The sequence below is a fragment of the Mastomys coucha genome, unplaced genomic scaffold (genome assembly GCF_008632895.1).
Source record: "Mastomys coucha isolate ucsf_1 unplaced genomic scaffold, UCSF_Mcou_1 pScaffold13, whole genome shotgun sequence".
NCBI classification, from domain to species: domain Eukaryota; kingdom Metazoa; phylum Chordata; class Mammalia; order Rodentia; family Muridae; genus Mastomys; species Mastomys coucha.
Genome location: NW_022196895.1, coordinates 61,620,084 through 61,643,191, shown reverse-complemented (window position 1 = coordinate 61,643,191; position 23,108 = coordinate 61,620,084). Strand labels below are relative to the sequence as shown.

General features: G+C 46.4%; 1 protein-coding gene across 2 annotated transcripts in view; it reads right to left on the bottom strand.

The window, feature by feature from the left end:
* The window catches only part of LOC116087275 (O-acyltransferase like protein), a 55,468-nt gene that overhangs the window by 5,224 nt on the left and 27,136 nt on the right, over positions 1–23,108 (bottom strand). For both annotated transcript variants that reach the window (XM_031365911.1, XM_031365912.1), the window contains 8 exons: positions 22,625–22,842; positions 19,944–20,123; positions 19,085–19,187; positions 14,349–14,450; positions 7,773–7,938; positions 5,796–5,875; positions 3,631–3,744; positions 777–909 (listed from right to left, as the gene is read on the bottom strand). In XM_031365911.1, coding sequence (XP_031221771.1) covers positions 777–909; positions 3,631–3,744; positions 5,796–5,875; positions 7,773–7,938; positions 14,349–14,450; positions 19,085–19,187; positions 19,944–20,123; positions 22,625–22,842 — 1,096 coding nt within the window. The remainder of the gene's footprint in view (positions 1–776; positions 910–3,630; positions 3,745–5,795; positions 5,876–7,772; positions 7,939–14,348; positions 14,451–19,084; positions 19,188–19,943; positions 20,124–22,624; positions 22,843–23,108) is intronic.

Here is a 23,108-nt window from a genome sequence, read left to right as displayed (position 1 = left end):
GCTCAGTCTGCCTGTGTCCCTAGCTCCAGGTCCCCACCCCGACACTGGCCCTTGATGTGGCTCCCTAATGCTTCCTCGTCACCTTACCTTCTCCCCCTTTGTTAACATCCTGTTCTCCCTGGAGCCTCATGTGACCTGGGTTGTGTTCAAGGATCACTTTGACGGTGTTGTGTTATCATCCTACAGCCAGATAATACATTTCCAGATCACTAAAACACCAACATGGAATAGATACACTCTTCCATACAGCCGCCTGTCCTGAGGAATCTTTTTATTTGCTTCCTTGTTTGTTAGGGTAATTTAAAAAAAAAAAAAAAAAATAGTTTGTCATTATGTCTCCCCAGGCTGGAGCCAGCCATCATCCTGGTCCTCCTGAGTGCTGGATTACAGACATGTACCACCTCACCCAGAAAAATCCTTTTCCTTGATGTTACCACGAGTGATGCAAGATTTCTCAAGGAGGGGGGGGCCGCTACTCTGATCTATCTATGACAAAGCCAAGGCCTTTGAAGGTCAGGCCAGCTGAGGCCTTGGAGGCAACAGTTGTGTCTCAATAGCTCAATTGGATTCTCCATCCTTTGGCTCAGAAAGGAGGATGGGACTCGGGCTAGAAGAAGGGTCCTCCTCCAGCTTTAGTATGGGCACACAGCATATGGAAGCACAGTATCAAATCCAGCAGCCTGGCTCCACCGGCATTTGGCTTGGAAGAGCCAAGCCAGAGAGGCCACAGCAATCCCGGCCAGCCATGTGCCCTTACAGACAAGGGGACGACATACCTTAGTTTTGAGAATGTCTATAGGGTGGTCTGAATGCATAAACATGCTCAGGAAGAGGCCCACAAGGAACGGGCCACAGCGACAGTAGGGCTTGGTGTAATACTCTGAGAAATATAGCACAGTCCCATTTTCACTGAAAAACAAGAGGAAAGCAAGACAGAGGCTCAGCTTGTCTGGTTGAGGGAAGGGGAACTCCTCTGGGGTAATCAACAGGTGGATTAGATTTCCCAGTTATGATCCACACACAGTGACTGTCTAGACCCTAGACTCTAGGCCCTTGGGTCACAGCTGGTTTGTTTAAATTCTAAATTCCCTTGAGCTCTGGAGCCAGATCTCAAGGACGTAGGATGACTTCATTTGTTTTAAATACTTGCTCATGGTGGCTGACCCACTACCTCTAGGAATGTAGAAGAGTCTGTGTGAAAAGAGGAATTCCAAACAAGCCTGAGACATTGGAAAGCCAGGGAATGCTGGTACACATTTTTAACCCCAGCACTTGGGAAGCACAGGCAGGTGGGTCTTTGTGAATTCTGAGCCAAGTCAGCCTGGTCTACATAACTAGTTCGAGAACAGGCTGCATAGAGACCCTGTCTCAAAAAGGGAAACAGACCTAAGAACTTATTAGGGAGTCAAACTCATGCCTTCCCCAGCAACCCTGAAGAGGAGGAGGTTGGCAGTGGACCATGCATCCACTGGATGGTGAATCCCCTTGGAGGATGGATAACACCCTCCAAGCGACCAGTGTCCCTCAAGTTTGAGAAGTCCTGCCTACAGCGAGAATCCATCACAAATGTCCAGGAGACACCCAGGCACACCAAATCAGAATCTGGACATGGGACCCAGGGCTGAGAATTGTCAAAGCTCCCTGGTGCTCCAAAAAGAGAGTAGCCTGAGAATGCCTGCTGGGAACTTTTCACTGTTTCCCACAGAGGCTGGAAGATAGACGGAGCTGAGGCTCCACAGTATCCACACAGAGATCATCAGAGGTGGGGAAGTTGCTCGAAGATTAGTGAGTGGTTCTTCAGCTCTAGCTAGGAGCACTTATGAAAGTCATTTCCTTGGTCCCCAGCCCCAGAAAACCTAATTCAATGAGCCCAACTTAGGTTAGGACAGGAAGCCTCTGTTGGACCTGAAAGCTGCAGTAGAGACGCCTGCTTCTAATTAATGCCAGCATTTGGGAGAGCAAACTAAAAGGATGGTGAGTTCAAGGCCAGCCTGAATTGCTCAGTGCATTTGAGGCCAATCTGAGCTACAGAATGAACACTGGTTCCTATACATACATATACATACACACAAACACACACACACACACACACACACACACACACACACACACACATCCAAAAAGTCCCAATAAATAAATTCTCTCCAAGGGACCTTAACGAGCCTCCATGAGCCTCTAGGGTTAAGAACCATGAGGCTACGCATAAGAAAGCTCCCTCCTCTGTCATTAGGGCTCCCACAAAAATAGATTACAGTACATAGAAAAGGGCTATTCGCTCTCTGGGGCATGAGGCTTGAAATGAATTCACTTACAAATACACACCGAGCACTTAGGTATCATTCTGGGTCATGGTGTGTGTGTGTGTGTGTGTGTGTGTGTGTGTGTGTGTGTGTGTAGATGTACATATGTGTCTTTTCGTGTAGATGCCAGATGACAACAGCCTTGGATATTGCTCCTCAGGTCCATCTTATTAACTTAAATTTGTTGTTGTTGTTGTGGTGGTGGTGGTGGTGGTGGTGTGTGTTCATGTGTATTCACCACAATGCAGATATGGGGGTCAGTCGACAGCTTGCGGGAATCTGTTCTCTCCTCCCATTGTGTGGGTGAGTCTCAGGATTAAACTTAGGTCCTCAGGTGTATAGCAAGCACCCTCTGAGCCACGTTGAACCATGCTGTTGTTGTTTGTACAGATCACCAAGTAGGTTAGGCTGGATGACCAGCAAGCCCCCGGATCTACTGTCATCCCTGCCATAGCATTGGGATTACAAGCATGCACCAGGATACTCCATCTTTTTTAATGGGAGTTTTGGAGTACACACACGGGGTCCCTGCGCTTGCCTTTGCAAGCACTGGCTGAGCTATCTTCCCAGAGTCCCTCAGGCTGGCTTTATTAGAGGTCAGTGAAGGCTGCTTTGGAAAATGTCACATTTCCACCAACATCCGAAAGAAGTGTGGGAGGCAACCCAGCTGGATCTTAGAGGCTGATGGGAGATCCTTCTATACCCAACAGCTGCACAGGCTTGGGAGAGACCCATGTGGCTAGTCTGAAGTCATCGAATAAAGGGGTGGAGTCCGGTGGCTTTTGGATGAATCTGAGTAATCAACTGGCTTACCTGAGTGTTTCAGTACTGCAGTTCTGACTCCTGAATTGAGAAGAGAGTCTACCTCCTGTTTAGCACACTGAGTTCTGTGGCAGAATCGTAAGTAGCTTATTGTGGAGGTAAAAGAGCTTAGAGACTTAGGTCCTAGGTTCAAATAACACCTATGCCACCTCTTAGGTGCTGTGTGAACTTGAAGAAGTAGCCCCAACTGCCTTATGGGTTGTTTCTCCTTCCAGCAAGCTATCTGGTATCTACACGACTTCAGCCACATGGGGGTGCTCCTGTCCTCTGAGAAACATTTTATTGAGCAGATGCATTTAGCCCTCCTCCCCATTTGAATCCCCTGCAAATTGAAAAATTGGGAAATTTGGAACTCCCATTCAGATCAAAGATGTCTAACCCAGTTTTTCCATAACTTGATAGGCATGAGACAAGCAGCCTGACGTCATTCTGCAAACCGCCCTTAGACATCCTGGCCCTGATGAGGGCAAGCAAGGAACAGAGAGGACCAAGCTAGAAAACGTGTTACCTGGCTGCTGATGGAGATGCCACCGGAAGTTTATAAGCCAATGTGAGCAGAGCAGTGGCCGTGAAAGATGCCAGGAACAGAAGGCCCCCCAGGAGGACGAGGACACGTTTACTTCTGCAAAAGAGAGGGCAGAGAAGGAACTTCTTTGAGTTGCCTCAGCACAGCAAGAATGAGGTGCCACAATCCCTGAGCCCTGTGGCCTTGCTTTCAAGAGAGGAAGTGGGGACTTCAATCCAACAGGAAAAACTGGGTGGACTCGGAGTTCCTGGACTGCCTGATCTTGACCACTGACCAGCAATGAGACCGTGGACAGGAACCTGAAGTTGGGTTCCTCTTCTAAGCAGGGATATGAAGACTGCCCTTGTCTGTTCTCCCCCAGAAGCTCACATTGTGGCTCAAACGAGACCATTCTCCGGAGCATCGCCTGTCCTCTACAGAATACTATAAGGGCATCAGTGGTGGTTGACTAAGGAGAGAAGTGATTTGTTCAAGGAAGGATGGGACACAGATTTGACACAGCCATGCACTCCAAGGAAGGGGAGGGACAATAAAGCAGGGAGGAAAACCCAGCTCTCCTTGCTAGCATAAGCCAAGCTTGAGAGGAATGTCTAACTAACTACAGGAGGTTTGTGTGATAGTGCAGAAGAGGGGTAAGAAGAGCAAGTCAAGATCAGCTGTGGAGGTGGTCAGCACTCAATTCTTCCAGAATGTTCTATAGCTTTATGTACTATACCTCAGAACTCTCTATGGGGTGTAGGAAAAAAAAAATTTCCCCAGTATTTTCTGTTGCACACACTGATCCTGTACACTCTGGAGTTATGCATGAAGTAATTCCAGTTGTCATACTGAGGAATTCTGTGGCAAGAAAAAGGTCTGAGGACACAGCCTCTAAGTCAGGCACTCTAATCCAGCTGCTCAGAGCAGAACTGGGCAGGATCAGGGGGCTGTGAGGATCTTCCATGGCTCAGAAATGTGGAACACTCCTGTGTTTGGGGTTTTTTGTTTGTTTTTAAAGTAGTTTCTCATTGTGTTCAAGGGCTGTAAGACAATTATGCCCTTTGACCCACTAATTCCGCCCCCCCACCACCACCTCAGGATCTGCATTCTGAAGAATCCCTGGAGTTGGAGACAAATGGTTGTCATAAAAGTATTCATGGGAAGTTATTTATGAAAGCATAAAACTGGAAATAATCTAAGTATATTGCAATGGGAGAAGGTACCAGTCAATTATACTTCATTTAGGAAATTGAATGTTAGGCAGACATTACAATTTTGTTTACAGTTAGTAAAATAATATAGTAAAATATGGGTTCAAAAACTATTTTTAAAAGATGTGGAACACTGGGCAGAAAAAAAAAAAAAAGATCAGAAAGACAGCACCAGAGTCTTAACAGGGGACCTAGTCTGCCATGAGTGATGGACTGGAGTGAAAATTTTCCTTTCTCTTAATGCTAATGTTTCCTAAATAGAACACATAGTTTAACAAGAAAGAATAATAAATTCCTTCTTTTAAAATAATGGCACACTATAAATCTCCCTGTGAATTACTGGGACTGTAAAGTGTTTCTAAAGCTAACAAAATTAAGGCGATAAATACAAGCAGTGGGGCAGCAGGTACACTGATACATTGCTAAGGGCACTGTAAATTATACCCTGCTTTCCAGGGAGCAATCTCCCGGCATGTAACAAGCTCTAAGGAATCACTGCCACCCTTTGACCTGGCAGTTCCACGTAGAAATATGTCTCCGTGGAAATCGCTGCAAGGAAAGGTAGAGTGTTCAAGGCAGTCATCACGGGGCCATTTATAATCGTGAAAAATCGGGCACCATCTATATATCCAACTATAAAAATGGAATATAAATCCTGAAACTGACAGGTGTGTGCTTTGTGTCAATATGTGGACGTGTTTATGTGAACAGCTGGGATGGAAACCGCTGAGCACCGGTATTACACACCCTGGTGATAAATCTGGGGAAATGCACTGATTTATGTGCGGCTGGAAGAGGACTGGGAATGGAGTGCACGAGAGAGGGGCGTGGCATCTCCATTGCTGGAAAGTTAATTTCCTAACTTCTAAAAAGCTGCTTCCTACAAAGCTGGAATGTAGCTGGGAGTTCCAGGCCAAAGTACCCATGGGAGAGAGAAAAAAAAAGTCTCAGACCCACTTTCCATGGACGAAGAAGATCAGCGGTGTCATGAGGTGGAACTGGAAGTCGCTGGCAAGGTACCAAGTCCAGCCATTGCACTGGGGAAAAAAGAGAAGTAACTGTGTATCCTCCCCCACCCCACCCCCCAGGTACAGGGCTGTAGAGTGTCTACGGTGGGTGTGGCCTGAGAGGGCGAGTTGAGCAGATGGGTGGGGCGGCTTCCACAGCAAGAGGAAACTGAAACAAGATATTCTTCATTCCTCAAATCAGTCTTTGTTGACCAAGTCTTGTCAGGATCCCGGGAGATTCAGACCTATTTCTCTCTTGATTGTAAAAAAAAAAAAAAAAAAAAAAAAAAAAAAAAACAAAAAACAATTTAGCTTATCTCCTAGGACAGCCATGGGAACTGACTGGGGTCACGATTCAGGAATGTAGGAGGTGGCTGTCCTTAGGTTTGTCTGGAATTCTAAGAGGGGAATTCCAAGAGGGTTCTTTTCCTTGCCTGTTTCCCACTGCCAACTTGAGGTGGGGGTGGGAGGAATGTGTTCTTTGAAAGTAAGCGCTTGGCTCATGCTCAGGGTTCCCACCAGAACCAACATGGATGCCTGGTCAAAGCCACGGGGGGGGGGGGGGGGGGGGGGGGGGGGGGGGGGCACCCACTCTCCATTCTTGTGGGAAATGGAGCCAGCAGTTGTCAACATGTTTTATCCCATATAAGGCAATACCTAGGGGCAAATTTCCTGTCACTCAGGACCCAGGGCCCAAGGGAACCCAAAGTTCCTCAACAGAGAGGGACATTTTGTCTACAGGTTTGCCATGGAGGAAGTATGAATGGTCAGGCTTGAGGGCCATAAAACCTAGGTTTCCAAAAATCTAAAGTGGGCTCCTACGCAAAGGGGCAACTGGCTCCTGTCCTTTGTCCCTGATTTCTATAATGCCCCAAGTGAATCTGCATTCAGGAAAGTGACCCTACCTTTCTCCTGGGACCCTGGCACAGACATGCCCTCATCTGCAAGTGGTGCCCCCGCCCCCTGAAAGCTGCTGGTCTTTGGTCATCTCATAAATGAGAGGTTACTGGCAAGACTTAGGGACCCGCCACTCATTTCAGCCCATAGGAGTAGTTAAGGATATGACTGAAGTATGACTACCTCACTCCCTTTCGCTCTAAGTTCATTATTATCCTGGTTAGATTTTTATTTTATTTGTTTTTAATTACCGTTGTGTCATCTTGACACAAGCCACCATTTTCTTGGAAGAGGGGACTTAAGCTGAGAAAATGCCTCCATCATATTGGCCTGTAGACAAGTCTTTGGGCACATTTTCTTGATTAATGACTGATTAATGTGAGAGGGCCCAGCCCCACTATGGGTGGTGCCACCCCTAAGCAGCAAACTATGGTAGCAATGAAGCCTCCGTAGACCCTACTTTGGTTCCTGCCTTGAGATCCTGCCCTGACTTCTCTCAGTGGTGACCTGTGACCCGGGATGTCTAAGCCAAGTCAACTCTTTCCCTACTCTGGTTGTCTGTGGTTGTGGTGTTTTATCACATTAATAGCAAACTGGAATGGTTGTGAAGGTCTGGGGGATTGTGTAGACATAGATCTTGTAGCTCTGAACTAGCTCCATGATGCCTGGCTTGAAACTGACTTAGAGTTCACTACAACTAAGGGAGATGCTGTGATGTTTCACCCCAGCATAGACTTCCTGTGTGAAAGCAAAGAAACTGTCATTTCTTGTGTTTTGTCCCTTCCAGACTGGTTCAGGAACAGTGGTGGAACAGGGAAACTGCCCTTATAACCCAGACAGTCCACCCTCATTAGTGCCGCTACGGTCCTTTCTTGCTTGATAACAAGGACTCCTACATCAGCTGGTGTCATGCCTCCAAAACTCATGGAGATGGGACTTAGGTTGACCCCTGGGAAACCGGCCAGACCGTGTGACTCAGACACGTTGTGTCTACCCAAACACCCTTGCGAAAGAGCCCTTGGGAACTCACGGCATTCTGAACAGACAGGAAGTTATTCAGCAGCAGCAGATTCGTCCACCAAACCTCCCGGCAGTTATCCCAGTGGAACTGGGCTACATCCCAGACAGGTCCCCAGGGAACAAAAGAGAAGATACCAACCAGCAAGCACACAGAGTACAAGTGAAGGAGCTGCAACCTAGCAGAGAGACACAAGAGAGAAGATAACACCACGGAGGTCACGTTCTTGCCTCAGTGAACACGCGGAGGTGGGAGGGATGCTTTAAGAAACCTGTGATGTTGCTGGGCAACGGCAAGGGCCCACAGTCTTGCTGAGCTACCCAGCAGGGGCTACGACAGAGGCAAAGGTACTGATGTTGGCTGAGAAAGCTATTCATGTTACCACTGAAACGAACGCTTTTTAGGAATTCCTAAGACTTGAGACAATCCGGTCAGGTAGTCTTGCCCTATCTCAAATCATAGCTCAGAGAAGTCGGGGTGACTTCTCCATACGTTGGGTATCAGATCATGTTTCCCATGTGCTTCATGAGGCAGAAACTTCCTCCCTCCCTCCTCTCCTTCTCTTCCGTTCTTCGTTCTTTGCTGCACACTCTTCGTCCTACTAAGCAGGATTTGACATGGCTTTAAATCAAGGATTAATACCCAGGGTCCAGGACTGGGTACATGGCTCATTGTTGGTAGAGTCCTTTGCTAACATGCACAAAGCCCTGGGGTTTTATCCCTAGCATGACAAAGTGGACATGTTGTGTACATGCCTGTAATCCCACAACTCAGGAGGATCAAAAGTTCAAGACCATCCTCTACTACACCATGAGAAAGAGGCCAATCTGGACTACATAAGACCCTGTTGTAAACAAACAAACAAATAACTATAAAAAATGCGTGGTCTAGATTAGAGGGATGCAACAGAATATATAACAAGCCATGTCTGCCACTCATCAGGCATTTCCCAGTTGCTGCAGTTTGAAAAGAAAAGAAAAAAATAACTACAATGAACTCAATTTAATATTACTTCTTTAGCCCGATATACTCAGAATACGATCATATGAACCAACATGAGATTTATTAGCAGGCTATCTTCCTTTCTGACTACACCTTCAGAGATCACCATGCACTCCACGCATGGAGCATATCTCCATTGAGCTCTGTGTCTGGTGCCTGCAGTGTGGACTGTACATACATGTACACTTGGGTGATTGAGCACGTAGAGGCCCAAGGTTGTAAGGGAGTCATCTTTTCTTTTTTTTAGGTGGGGGGAGTCACCTTTGATCACTCTTCCACACTAGTCATTAAGACAAACCCAGAGCTTGCTGATGTGGCTGGTCTAGGTGGCCAACTTGCTCTGAGAATCCCCTATCTCCATCTTCTGGGGCTAGAATTATGAATGGGCTGCCATACCCACCAGGTCTCTCTCTTGGGTACCTGGGGATTCAGTCACTTAGGTAATGCTGACCCCAGCCCCAGCCCCAGGAGCCCCTTTTAAAAAGATGTTTTGAGCTATAGTGTGTCTCAGTGGTAGAAGGTGTGCTTAGTATAAAGAGAACACTGGGTAAGATCACCACCACAAAAATAAACAAATGCATACATACATACATACACACATACATACATACATACATTTGGAAATTTAGGGTGGTTTTTAAGAAGGGCAGAGCCCATGGTCCGACAGCTAAGAGCCCAGGGCAGGGTATAGCCTGACAGATGGAAACAGGCAGGACTTAGGTCCACACCTGGGAGAAAGGTCTGCTGTCCTACAGGCCCTTCCAAGGCAGCGTCCTTCACGCAGAGGACCCAGTAAGCATTCACGGAATGGGAATGGAATTACTGAGCCATACCACCAAGGAAAAGCAGGTACCCATGTCCCTGATCTGCTCCCCTGCTTTTGCCTTGGTGCCAGTCTCTAAGCCCCCCATAAACCCGCCCATCCAGACCTCCCCAGTCAGACCAGCCCATCGAAATCTACCCATCCAAGTTCACGAAACACAGACATATTACCTTCTAATCTAAGAAAGCAAAATCTTGGAAACATCCTCCAATCTATTAGTGGGGCCAATTTAAATACACAGTGGTCCATATAGACAGTGCCCCCATAGGCCACCTTTAACACCAGTGGTGTGAGTCCTGCCAATAGAGAATATGCGGGTGCCATGCCATTAAATCAAAAAGTCACATGCAGAATAGGACAGTGCCTAAGTCAACTAAGCCACCTTCCCTGCTCCCCAGACATGAACTTTTAAGTGTGGCTCCTAGTTGGACAGATCATGCAGTGCTGGGACCCTAGAGCACCTCCTTAGTTTCCCACTCGGCAATATCTAAACTAGTTTATACCTAGAAAGTGGGTGAGTGGATTTTCTTCTTCTTCCTTTCCTTCTTCCTTCCCTTCTTCTCCCTTTCCCTCCTCTTCCTCTTTTCCCTTCCCCTCCTCCTTTTTCTCTTCTTCTTCCTCCTCCTCTTCCTCCTTTTCCTCCTCCTCCTCTTCCTTTCCAGACCAGGTCCCACTATGTAGCCCTGACTGGCCTGGAATTCACTCTGTAGACCAGACTGACCTCGAACTCAGAGAGGCTGCCTCTACCTCCTAAGCACTGGGATTAAGGGTGTGCGCCCCTACTCCAGGCTTGTATTTTCTTATAAAGCAGGAGCCTCTAGCCCACCTCCTGCCTGCCCACTCCTGCTCCATTCCAGTGCACTTGCTGCCTGGCAGACAATGCTTGGGGACTGTACAGCTGACACCAGGCCTCCCCTGCTGGGACTCTAAAGGTTTCTGTCCTAGAAAAACCTCAGACTGCTTGGCTGCCCCTGGAGTCTAGTCCTCCACCTGTGTCCTCTCTGACCTCATCCCCACTGCATTCCCTGCTCCTCCCCCGGCCCCCACATCCTACCTGCCAGCAAAGAGCTTTGGACCCCTGCGGCTTCCACGGCCACTCCAACCACACTCTAGGGGCTTATATGCTTCTGCTACCCCTGAATAGATTGTCCTTGCTTGTGTGTGTGTGTGTGTGTGTGTGTGTGTGTGTGTGTGTGTGTGTCTGTGTGTGTGTCTGTGTGTGTCTGTGTGTGTGTGTCTGTGTGTGTGTCTGTGTGTGTGTCTGTGTCTATGTCTGTGTATCTGTGTATCTGTGTGTGTGTCTGTGTATGTGTCTGTATGTGTCTGTGTGTGTCTATGTGTGTGTCAGTGTGCGTGTCTGTTTGTATGGGTGTCTCTGTGTGTGTGTCTGTGTGTGTGTGTGGTGTTTAACATCTTCTTTCAAGGCCCTGGACAAAGGTCACATCCCCTGGCTCCCCTTCAGGACTCTGACCTACCCTACTTCTGTCTCTAAATTCTCATGTTATGGCTCTCAGATAACTGATCTATTTTATGTTTCTGCATACTATACTTTAGTGTTATTTATTTATTATATATCTGTATTCACTAGAATTTAACCTCCCACTGGGAGGATTTTATTGGATTAATACAATGCTGAACTTAGAACCATGCCTGATACATAGTGGCCTGCGATGAGTTAATAGTGAAGCCATCTTGGACCCTGTGCTTTTTTTTGCTTGTTTGTTTGTTTGTTTTGTTTTGTTTTGATCTTTGTAGTCCAGACTGGCCTCATATTCATGAGGTAGTCAAGGCTAGCCTTGAACTCCTGACACCCCCCCCAACTTCCACCTCCCCAGTGCTGAGATTATACATGTGTCCTCCTGAGCCCAGGTATCACTTTTCCTCCTGACAGGATAAACCCTTACTGAACAGGAACAGTGAGTTCTCGAATGTGAACATCCCAATGGGCATGGGATGGCAGTTCTGTCCCTGAAGAACACGGCCAGAATGTGCTTGGCACCACCCACCTCCAGTTTTCAATGGAATTTTGGCTCAACTTGCACTGCTTCTCTTCCTCACTCTCACTCAAATCCCCACTCTTCCAGCATCCTCTCTCAACAGTGCCACTGTACCTGGCCGGCCTGCAGCTTAGCTTGGGAAATCCAGCTGCCATTGCGTTCCTGGCCCCTGTTCCCACTGCCAGTGGCCAGGCTGGGTTCCACACTTTATCTTGCCTGCATTGTCACCCATCCAGTGCCCTTGTATCCCCCTCCTACCCTCCTCCCTACCTTGGCTCCCTCCGCCTGATAAAAACCTTTCTCCCATTTCCTATTCCAAAACAGGCTTTTCAGGTTAACCTACCACACTCCGCTTCCCTTAGCCCCCAACTAAGTTTCTTTGAACCTCTGGCCTGTGTGAGGGCCCTCCATTTCAACAAACCTCAGACAGACAGATTACTTCACCAGGGCCCCATACCCCAAAGGCGAGGAAATCCTGCATTTCCCCCTGCATCTGGAGGAGGGCTGCACTGATAAAGTTCAGAAGAAACCACAAAACCACACTGAAATGAAGCAGGGTTGGTCCACGCCTAGCTCCTTCTCCTCACTCCTAACTTATAGACCGGAAAAGCAGAAAGGGCTTAAGTAAGGCAAGAACAGTGACAATGCTGGCACCTGCTGAGGGCACTGTCCTTATGAACCTTTCCTAGCTCTTCATGGGCATCTTCTCATCTCCCAAGACTCCTACAGCGTAACACTAGTTACCTGCATGCACCCACACGCATGAACTCATTCAGGCACATAACACATGCACTCGTTTTGTTTTGGTTTAGTTTTGGTTTTGAGACAGGATCTCAAGTAGCCCAGGCTGACTCAAGCTCTCTCTCTATGTAGCTGAAGATGGCCTTGAAATTTCCAGTCCCCCGAGTGCTGGGACTATAGGCAAAAACTGTCACACCAGATCTCTGTAGTGTTGGGAGATAGAACCCAGGCCTTCAAGCATTTGGAGCAAGTGCTCTACCAACTGAGCTACATCCCCCCACCCCTCATTTCATTGTATAGATAAGAAAATCTTGTGCAGTGGTGGCACACGCCTTTAATCCCAGCATTTGGGATTAAGGCGGATTTCTGAGTTTGAGGCCAGCCTGGACTACAGAGTGAGCTCCAGGACAGCCAGGGCTACACAGAGAAACCCTGTCTCGAAACCGTGCCCCCCCCCCAAAAAAGAGTAAAACAACAACAACAAAAAGAAAATCTAAATACAGAAAGGCCAAGACAGCCACCTAGTTGGTGCGTGGTTAAACTGGGATGCAAGGCCAGCAGTAGAATTAAGGTATCCATTCCTGCCCACTCCATTTTCCCAGTCCTGAGGATCATTTTAACCATTCCATGACAGCGTGATGTTTAGTTTTAATACCAACTCACCACAAATTAGAATCACTAGAGTAAGGGAGCCTCCACTGAGGAGTTGTCCTGACAGCCTTAGATGGTATGGAAAGAGGCGCCCCAATTGTAGGTGGCTTCTTTTTGTAGCAGTCCTGACACGAAGGACACGCCATCATTTGTCTTTTGTCTACTACTTGGCCTTCCCTTTTGCTGCTGGGTTGATTCCCCCTGTTGCTGCTGCTGCTGCTGATTCCTTCGCTGAGAGCAGAACCAACATTTTTCGGTTTCTGTCACAGACTAAGAACCAGCGAGGCACACTCAGGCTCTCTACACCATTTGGGACTTCTGAGTCACAGCCCTATGGACTGACAACTACCTGGTTCTCATCCTCTTGGCCTCTCAGGAACGGGACAATACTGTTGTTACTATTCCAGTGAAAGCTAATCTAGTAAATTATTTTGATATGTGACGTGATATATGTTCATTCATTTATACATGGATATATTTACATACATACACAAATATATGTGTATTTATACATATGTCCATATAGGTATACACATATATACATGTATGTTGGCATATGTACAGATACACGTACGTGTATATATATATGTATATATGTATGTGTGTGTATAAATATATATGCACATGTCTGTGTGTGTGTGTGTGTGTGTGTGTCTGTGTGTGTGTGTGTGTATGGTTGGCTGTTTCTCTAAGGAACCCTGACTACACAGCATGGTATAGCAAGATGGACTTAGAATAGGAATACGGGAGCTGGGTTCTGGGTCAGTACAGCCACACCTGAGAAAGTGTGAAAATGGAGGGACTGGAGAGCAGAAGCTGAAGTCTCCTTACCCTTTAATTCCAGCTGTCTCATTATATCACTGCCATTCCAGCTATCTTGTTCCATCACTGCCATCACTACTCTGTAGTCTGAACCAATATCAGAAGTCTTCCACTTCAGCCAACTGCACATTGCTTAGTAAAGAAGCGTGATCCTGACCTACGCCTCACCGGCACAGTTCCTCGCTCTGTGTTATTTTCATCATCACACTGGTACTCTGACTTCCAGGATCCCTTGCAGCTATATCAATCCCGCCCCCCCACCCCCCAGAATATGGATCCCATAGAAATGGGTAGGACATCTATGAAACACTACTTCCAGCCAGCTAAGAATGAGTTTGCTAGTGAAAGATGCCAGTTTTCATGACCTTTGTTATCACAGAAGTTAAACTGTTTTAAGCCAGCCAAAGCCAAACACACTTAAGGACAAAAACTGTTTCCTTCAGTTTATTTCTTAAGGAAAAAAACCCAAAATTCCTTTCAAACAAGGTTAAACATTGAGAAATACCCATTTCATACCAATAACAATCTGTAAAATTACGTAAATAAACCTACCTTGTAAAACGTTTCAGAAAGTATCTGAGAATGACTTTAGGGGTTATTCCTGCGCTGGTGTTCCGGTGCATCTTTAGAAATGACCTTGCACTTAACCAACCACTGAGAAAGAGAGAGAGTAGCCACAGGAGTTAGCAATAATGTAGCTCATTGGTGAATAGCTGTAGGACTTAGCAATAATGTAGCTAGTCAGTGAGTCCCTGCAGCTGTCTCTGTCAGGACCAGCTAAGTGATGCTTCAGACAAGGTACCACCACTAAGTCTTAAAACAGCAGACTTTGGGCTTTGGGCTCTTAGTTTTATTTCACGTTGGTTCTGTTTTTCTTGTATAACATATTCATAGCCTGTTGGCCAGGACTCAGTATCTTCCTCACTATCGGCTAATGGGACAAGTGCTCACAAACAACCAAGCAGTGAACAAGACAGCTTTGAAGGGTCTCAACCCAACAAGTCAACGATGTTCTAGCCTAAAGCGACACGAGAAAGCTGTTGGCATAAGGGTTCAAGAGTTTCAACATAGGCAGAGCAGCGTATGAGGTATAACTTGTTGATTGGAGCAACAACAATCAATGATGTGGTCCTCACAGAAGACCAAGCACCCATTTAGTAACTGTCCCCAACCTGTGGTTCTCAACCCATTTAGGAAGGTGGATTGGCCCTCTCACAGGGATCGCATATCAGATATTTACATTACAATTCATAACAGTAGCAAAATCACAGTTATGAAGTAGTAACAAAATGATTTTATAATTAGGGGTCACCACAACACAAGGAACTAAGTGTATTAAAGGGTCACAGCATTAGGGAGGTTGAGAGCCACTGACTTAGAGGATGGAGGGTCAGGGATATTTGGCTAACAATATGAATAGTTGCTATGCTGTGCTATCTCTCTCTCTCTTTCTCTCTCTCTCTCTCTCTCTCTCTCTCTCTCTCTCTCTGTGTGTGTGTGTGTGTGTGTGTGTGTGTGTGTGTGTGTAGAGAGAGAGAGAGAGAGAAGTATCTGTCTGTCTCTATCTGTCTCTGTCTGTCTCTGTCTGTCTCTCTCTGGTTATATGGTTCATGCGTGTTAGTATGCAAGTACATCTGCCCATTGTCGCTCATGCAGAAGTCAGGAGAAGGGACACCAGTGTCTTCCTCTGTCACTACCCTCCTTATTGCCTTGAGAAGAGTCCCTCACTAAACTTAGAAGCTCCCTATTTTGGGTAGACTGGCTGGCTCATGAGCTCCCTTCTCTGCCCCACAAAGCTGGAGTTATAGGCACATGCAGTCGTGCCTGGAATTTGGCATGTATGCTAGGGATTTGAACTCAATTCCTCATGCTTGCACACCAAACACTTTTCCACACACAGCCATCTCACACAGCTTCCTCAAACCCCTGATGTAGCTGAAGATGACCTTGAACTCTTGATCCTCCTGCCTCTGCTTCTCAAGTGCTGGGATTACAGGAAGATCCCAGAGTTCTTATCTGGCACATTCTCATGGCTTAGTGGTGAGCATGTCTGTGAGTCCCTTGACCCTTTGGCATTTAGCCCCTGATCCTCACATGGTAAATGTGTGTCCTGTTGCACAGCAAAGATGTCTGTGTTGGGCTCTATTTGGAAGGAATCCTGGTGGGTTGGGGGAATGCCTTAGACTTTCTTTGAAAAGCAGCGAGTTGGATTCCTTATAATAGGAACCAAATGCATAAAGACATCTAAATGAGAGCACAGAGAGCAGGAAGTAGGGCAGCCAGCTCTGGTTCTGGCTTCCTCTTCATTGCAGGAAAGGATGAATCTGAGCCAATCCTTTCTTCTCCAAGTGGCTGGCCCCACTGCCGCCCTTTGCTAAGCAGAGCCTGGGTCTTACTCAGTGTTTGGGAAAGGACTGCTGATCCCACAAGGAAGGAGCATGGAGAAGAGAGGAAACAGGCTGTGAGACCCAGAGACCTGGGTGGACTGACAAAGGGAAAGCTGTGCCATTGGATTTGGTGTGAAGCCAGCCCAGGAGGTAGGAAGAGATAACCGGGACCCTGCTTTTTCTGTGTATCAGTCAGTCGTCAGATGGTTAAGACATCAGTCTCATGAAATGCACTGCAGACTTAGTACCCCTCATCCAAAATGGGTGGACCCCAGTGCGATTAAGCATTTGGGCATGCTTGCATACATCCAGTGAGGTGTTTGGAGTGAGCCTCAAGACTGAGTTCCTGTGCTTCACACACTGCTGTGTACATAGCCTGAAGATAACTGTAGACGGTATGTTTTGGCACACCTGCGTTTCATCTGGGACCTCTTACCTATAATATTTCCCACTTAAGGTATTTTGTTAGCACTTAAAAAGCTGAAGATTTTGAAGTAGTTTTGGGTTTCAGATTTCCAGGGATACTCAACTTGTATTCATAAGTTCTGATTCTGACCTATTGTACATAGGTGGGTAAATTATTATTTTTGTCTCTGGACCTTGAATTTATTATCTGCAAAAATGAAGCTGATACTCTGTTGTTCAATAGTAAATGCAGAGATGGGAGATGGAAAGATAGCTCAGCAGTTAAAAGAACTAACTGCTCTTCCAGAGGACCCAGGTCCAATTCCCAGCACCCACAAGGCAACGTGCTGTCTGTAACTTCAGTTCCAGGGGACCTGATGTCCTCTTCTGGACAAGATACACACACGGTACATAAATATACAGTCAGGTAAAGCACCCATAAACATAAAAAAAAATTTAAAATAAATTTTAGTGTAGGACTGGAGAGACGGCTCAGTAGTTAAGAGCACTGGCTGCTCTCCCAGAAAACCTGAATTCTATTTTCAGCACCTGCAGGCCAGCTCACAACTGTCTGTAACTCCAGTTCCAGGAAACCTGACACCCTCTTCTGGCTTCCCTGGGCACCAGGCACATGTGTGGTGCACAGACACACATACATGCAAGCAAAAAACACCCCCATACACATAAAAATTAAATAAATCAATAAAATATGTGTGATATATGTGTATGTTGTGTGTAGTGTGTATGTGGTGTTGTATATATGATGTGTGTGTGGTACATGTTTATTATGTAGTATGTGTATGGTGTTTGGTATATATGTGTGTGTGTGGTATATGAATGTATGTGGTATGTGTGGCGCATATATGTGTTTTTGTGTGCTGTGTGTTGTGTGTCTGTGTATGTGTGCTGTGTGTTGTGTGTCTGTGTGTCTGTGTGTTTTGCAGGTACTCACACACAGGCCAGTGTATTCATCCCTGTCTGTCTTCTAATATGGGTAGAGGAGATTCTAACTCAGGTCATTACAGTTGCAGAGCAAACACTGTTATGTGATTCTTCTCCCAATAAGACACAAACACACACACACCACAGACACAAATGTCATATACAACGTAAATTTGAAATGAAACAATATGGGAACCATCTAAAGTAATAAAATAAAATAAAATAAAAAGTAGAGGGTGAAAGGCCCCCACAGCTTGATGGTAAGAAATGGAAGCAAGGAGATGACAAAGCAGACAGAAATGTCTTTCTCCATTTCTCCAGTGTACAGGGTTTGTACACTGCCTCTGATGTCCCCATCTTTTAACGTCTGGGCTTATCCTGTATCTCTCAGACTGGAGTGGTCACAGGAGCACCTGGAGGGCTCGTGACAACCCAGACTTCTGGTCTTACCCCAGAAAGGCTGACCCCTTGCACCTGCAGAGGGACCTGTGAGCTTGCAGTGCCAGCAACCTTCCAGTAACAAGTGGCTCAGCATAGACCAGCACAGACACGCAGAAGGCATATCTGCTTGCTCTGCTTCCGGTATCCCTAGACATTCGGTACTTACAACGCTAGCCTGTGCCACCCAGAGGATCCTACATTACCGGTGGCTCCTCATGCCATTGATCAAACTCTTCATAGTTTTAAGAATGTTAAAAAAGTTAATTTTAAATGAAGTTAAAAAAGAGATTAGGAAATATTAGGGCAATAATTTAAGGGAGTATAATTCTGTGAACCTCACATTGTTTTGTTTTGTTTTCTTCACATTTTGCTGGAGTGAGAATTGGAAATTTTAATGTGAAGCTACACTACTTTCTAGAGCTTGAGAGTCACTGAGAGGGACGGCTTTAATAAATCAAAGCAGCTTGGATAGGCACTGAGCTTGGATGGCTCAGCAGAGTGACGCGCTTGCTGCCAAGCATCCTGGCCTGAGTTCAACCCCTGGGAGCCCACTCGGTGAAAAGACAACTAAATCCTGCAAGCTGCCCTCAGAGTGGCGTACATGTCATGACACACATAGCCCAACATAATACACATACATACATACTTTAATTAATTACTTTAAAAGTATATTGAAAATGCTTTTAAAAAAACCAACCTTTATAAAAGGCCCACTTCTCAGCCTCACCCTAACTCATCTACAAAACTGAAGATATCGCACAGAGTCCCCAGGATAATAGCACTCTCTAAGTCAGTGGTCCTCACCCTTCCTAAGGCTGGGACCCTTTAATACAGCTCCTCGTGTTGTAGTGACCCCAACTATAAAATCATTTCGTTGCTTCCTCACAACTGTAATTTTGCTACTGTTATACATCGTAATGTAAATAAATACATGATATGCAGGACATCTGTTATGCAACCTCCACTCCCAAAGGGGCTGCGACCTACCAGTTAAGATCTTGAAATAACAGAAGCCAGTCTCACTTTCCCAGGAAGGTGAGACTGACGACCCTCCTCTACACCCACACACCTTTTAACACGATAACAGCAGAGACTACATTTCAACCTCATCACCTGATCAGGAAAAATGTATCCACCCCGAGGTAGAAGGGGCCGCTCCGAGAATAGAGGTACAGCGGGTTCTCAGGCACTCTGGCTTTCCATTCGAGCACATTATCTATAACAGATGTGTGAAAAAGGCAATGTCTTTTAGTTTAGCTAAAGGGAACCACCAGACTTCACTTTGAGAAAAAGCAAGCGACATACTTTCAACGTCTGTGTGCACTGGGACAGTTGTAAGACCAACGCTAGGGCTTAACTTATAGCGGAGACGAGGGTGGTGCCCGAGGCTCCTGTCACTCAGGCCGTGATGACACTCTTACAATGCCCACAGCCCTCTGGGATGCTGACAGAGTTGGGCCAGGTGCCCATCACCTCAGAGGCTCCTTGTTACTGCCCTCAGTGCCTGGTGTCTAGTTCTGATTCACCTGTTTCGTCCTCTACTGAGAGATGACCTTGGTTTCTGAACGGCAGACATTGACTCATGGATGAGTGATTTCAAGGGAGTAGCAATGAGCAATGGTCCAGAAAGGGTGATTTACTGTGGATGCCCAGCATTTGGTCATACTTGCCTACTCTTCAGGGAGGAAGGTTACTTTCTGTCTTCCTTAGTTGATAGAGGGAGCACACAGTGAGCAAACATCGGGGACCTGATTTCTACCTGGGGGGGGTAGTAGTGGAAAGAGCCCCTGATTGCATCCCTGGGAACCTTGGCATACGAGGTTACATGCCATGGCAGATCTCAGCATGTCTCTAGAACAGAAGGAAGGCTCACTGTTCATGAGACATCTGTCAGGCTTCCATCCCATGGCCCACTTAGAAGGAGATCTCTTTCCCATGGATGCTGGAGAGGACGTCCATCAGCTACCCGTACCCAAAGACAGCCAAGCGGTCATCTGACTGGTGTGTCCCGAGATAATCCAGAGGAGACTCAGGACTCGGATCCCATTCAGTGTCCGGCAGGTGCCTCCTGGCAGTTCTGGGGTGCAGATGGCCGGCATGTTCTTCTGCCAAGAAAAGCACTGCAGAGCTCCATCCACGGCTCCTAGAAACCCTGAGCAAGAGTGGAGCTATTACCAGCCCTCATGAAAGCCAGACCCATCCACACACTACCCTAAAGTGAGCCCTAAAACTCATGCAGAGACCTTAGACTCCCACTCAAAACCTGGACTGCTCTTCTCAGGCTTCCACAGTCCTCTCTAGGTCTATTCCTGGGCTCTCATCCCTAGCCTTTGAACCCTGACTCCCCCTACCAGTGTTGACCTTGACGTTGGTGCACCACAATGCCTCATATCGCCCAAGTTCAGAGAGGCCACTCTCTGACCCCAAGTTCTACTTCACAGAGGTCAAGAAAAAGCAAAATATCTGAGACCAGTGGATCCAGAGAACTGGCGTTTCACTTGAAAACAGAATCCCTGCGCTGCCCTAAGGACTCACACCTTGTTCTGATATCTCCAGCATTCTTTCTTACATCTTCACACCCTTGTATTACCTCTTAAAACAGCAAGACAGGCTTACTCGACAGGAAGCTACAGTAAAGCATACAAGAGTTATTGAGGGGCTAAAGAATCAAGACTCCAAATGCCCAGTTGGATTCCAGCCTTCTAAAAGATACATTGCTCTTACATGGCTTTGATTTCCAGCCAAACGTCAAAGTGGGGAAGGAAAAAAAATCAATGAATACATCTTGATTTGTACTTCCTAACATCCTGAGACATACTTTGTCTCTGATACTATTAAACACAAAAGAAAAAAATTGCTATGGCAACCAAACACAGGCCAGCCATTTTGAGACCTCAGGAAATAGTAACAGCCATTAAAATGCATACAGATCAGAAGAAATCTCAGTTTGATGGAGAAGCCTAAAAGTCCGCACTGATGCCTGACACCTTAAACACATATCTGCTTTAAGTGTGAGATGGGTCCCAAGCCTGGGCCTCTGTGGTCCAGCCTGGTACTGCTGAAAGCAACAGAGATGCCTGTAACTTCACCGCAGTCCGACAAAAGCCTCTGGAATATAGCTGGGCCTGCTGCTTGCTTAGTAAGGTCGGTCCTCCCAACAAAAGATCTTGGAACAGCCCTACCTCTTCTCACTTCCCACTTGAACAAAGAGACTGAGGGAAAGGGTAAAGTTAAGAGATGAGCACATATGACCGCATTGAATTCCATCAGCCTATCCCGTGTTGTCTCTTATTTTACATATGTGGAAGTTGAGGTTCATTTGACTCTTATCTCTACCTTGTTGAACTTGAACCTGTCTACAGGGCAGCCAGGTGCAAAGACAGATCTACAAACACATTACAAGAGGTCACTGGAGGCTTCTAGAACCTGGGCAAGCCCAGCATTGCTATACTCAGAATGTGATGGGGATACAATCTAACCAACAGAGAGGGCTACAGAGATATTGAAGGGCGGGCAGCAGGGGCTGACCTGGGGCTCCTGGCAGGCAATCTGCATCCCATTCTGTATAGGAACTGGTCTCCAGAACTCTAAGCCTGCCGAGCGCTCCTCAGAGTATCTCTGTCTTTTACTGTGTTTTTGATGTTGGCGTTTTGAGTTACTGTCAATGCTGATTTTGTGTAAAATTCAAATAAAAGCAGAGAAAAATCATTGCTATGCTTTCCACGTGGGACATACTGCTTGAAGCTACTTAATTACATATTCATATTTACCCTGCCAACTCCCTGAGATATTTAATTCTTTTTTAAAATCCCCCTTTAGAGTAAGAAAAGACAAATTTAAAGACCTGAGGGGAATTTATTACTCCATATGGATGAAAGGCATTTGCATAAACAGGCTACTTTTGAATGGAGTGCAGATGACAGGTAGGTAGGTAAGTAGATAGGTAGATAATAGATACAGATAAATAGATGGTAATATCAATCTATACTTTTCCGTTCCATATAGGCAGATGGGGATAAAGCTAATATTTTTCTTTCTTTTCTTTTCTTTTTGACAGAGTCACACTATGTAGCCCTGGCTGGCTTCAAAACCACAGAAAACTCTTCTGCCTCTGCCTCTTAAATTTTAAGATCAAATTGTGTTCCACTCCGGCCCTTGAAACTAATATTTGTAATTTTTCACCAAAGCGTAGCACAGTGGACCCCACTAGAATCATCATTTTGCTACATTGGGTTGAGTTATTTATTTTCAACTCAGATACACTGATTAGCTTTGCTTGCACATTCGCCCCCACCACTGGCTTCAGAGTTGTATATGTATCTATAGTACTAAAAATAGCCCTGATCATAGAATTTTATTCCTAGGACAGTAATGACAGTGAACCCCATAACTCTCTACTGACCCAGGCTCTGGTCAGCACAAAAACACACTAGATCATTGTACCCAACACAAAGCATCACTATTAGGGCCTTTGCCTTGCCTCGGCACCCTGATGGCAAACAAAGACTGAACTGTAAAACCATGGCGATCTAGCCTCTGCTGACATTTAGAAGCTGCTGGGCACTCGCTAGAATCCAAACCGGAGGAATTATTTTCCAACCCCACACCTCTCTAAGTCACTTCTCTGGGGAGGTCTTCGTTTCAAATGCTTACTTCTTCCTCTGCTCGGGGGTCCTGGAGGAGGGAGCTGACCTTGACAACTGGTCCTGTTTCTTTGTCTGTTGCTCTCCATGTTTCGCAAAGGCAGACTCTCACAACTGGTAGGAGGAGTCCCACGTACAGATGATGTTCTGAGGTCCAAGCCCCAGTCCCTGACCACCATGTAAACAGTTCCAGCCACAGGAAGGACAAGGCCTATCAAGGTGACGAACCTGCAGAAAGAAGACACCTGGCTTCACACAACACGAAAGAAGATACAGAGAAAACGACCCCGTGACAAACAAAACCATCAACCGGGACATGGACGCGTCCCTTTAACCACCGCAGGAAGGAGCTCAAATCAGGAGGCTCCAGGGTTCAAGGATGGCTGACATCCATAGAAACACCATGTCTCAAAAAGAAAAAACCTGGGGCTGGAGAGATGGCTCAACAGTTAAGAGCACTGACTGCTCTTCCAGAGGTCCTGAGTTCAATTTCC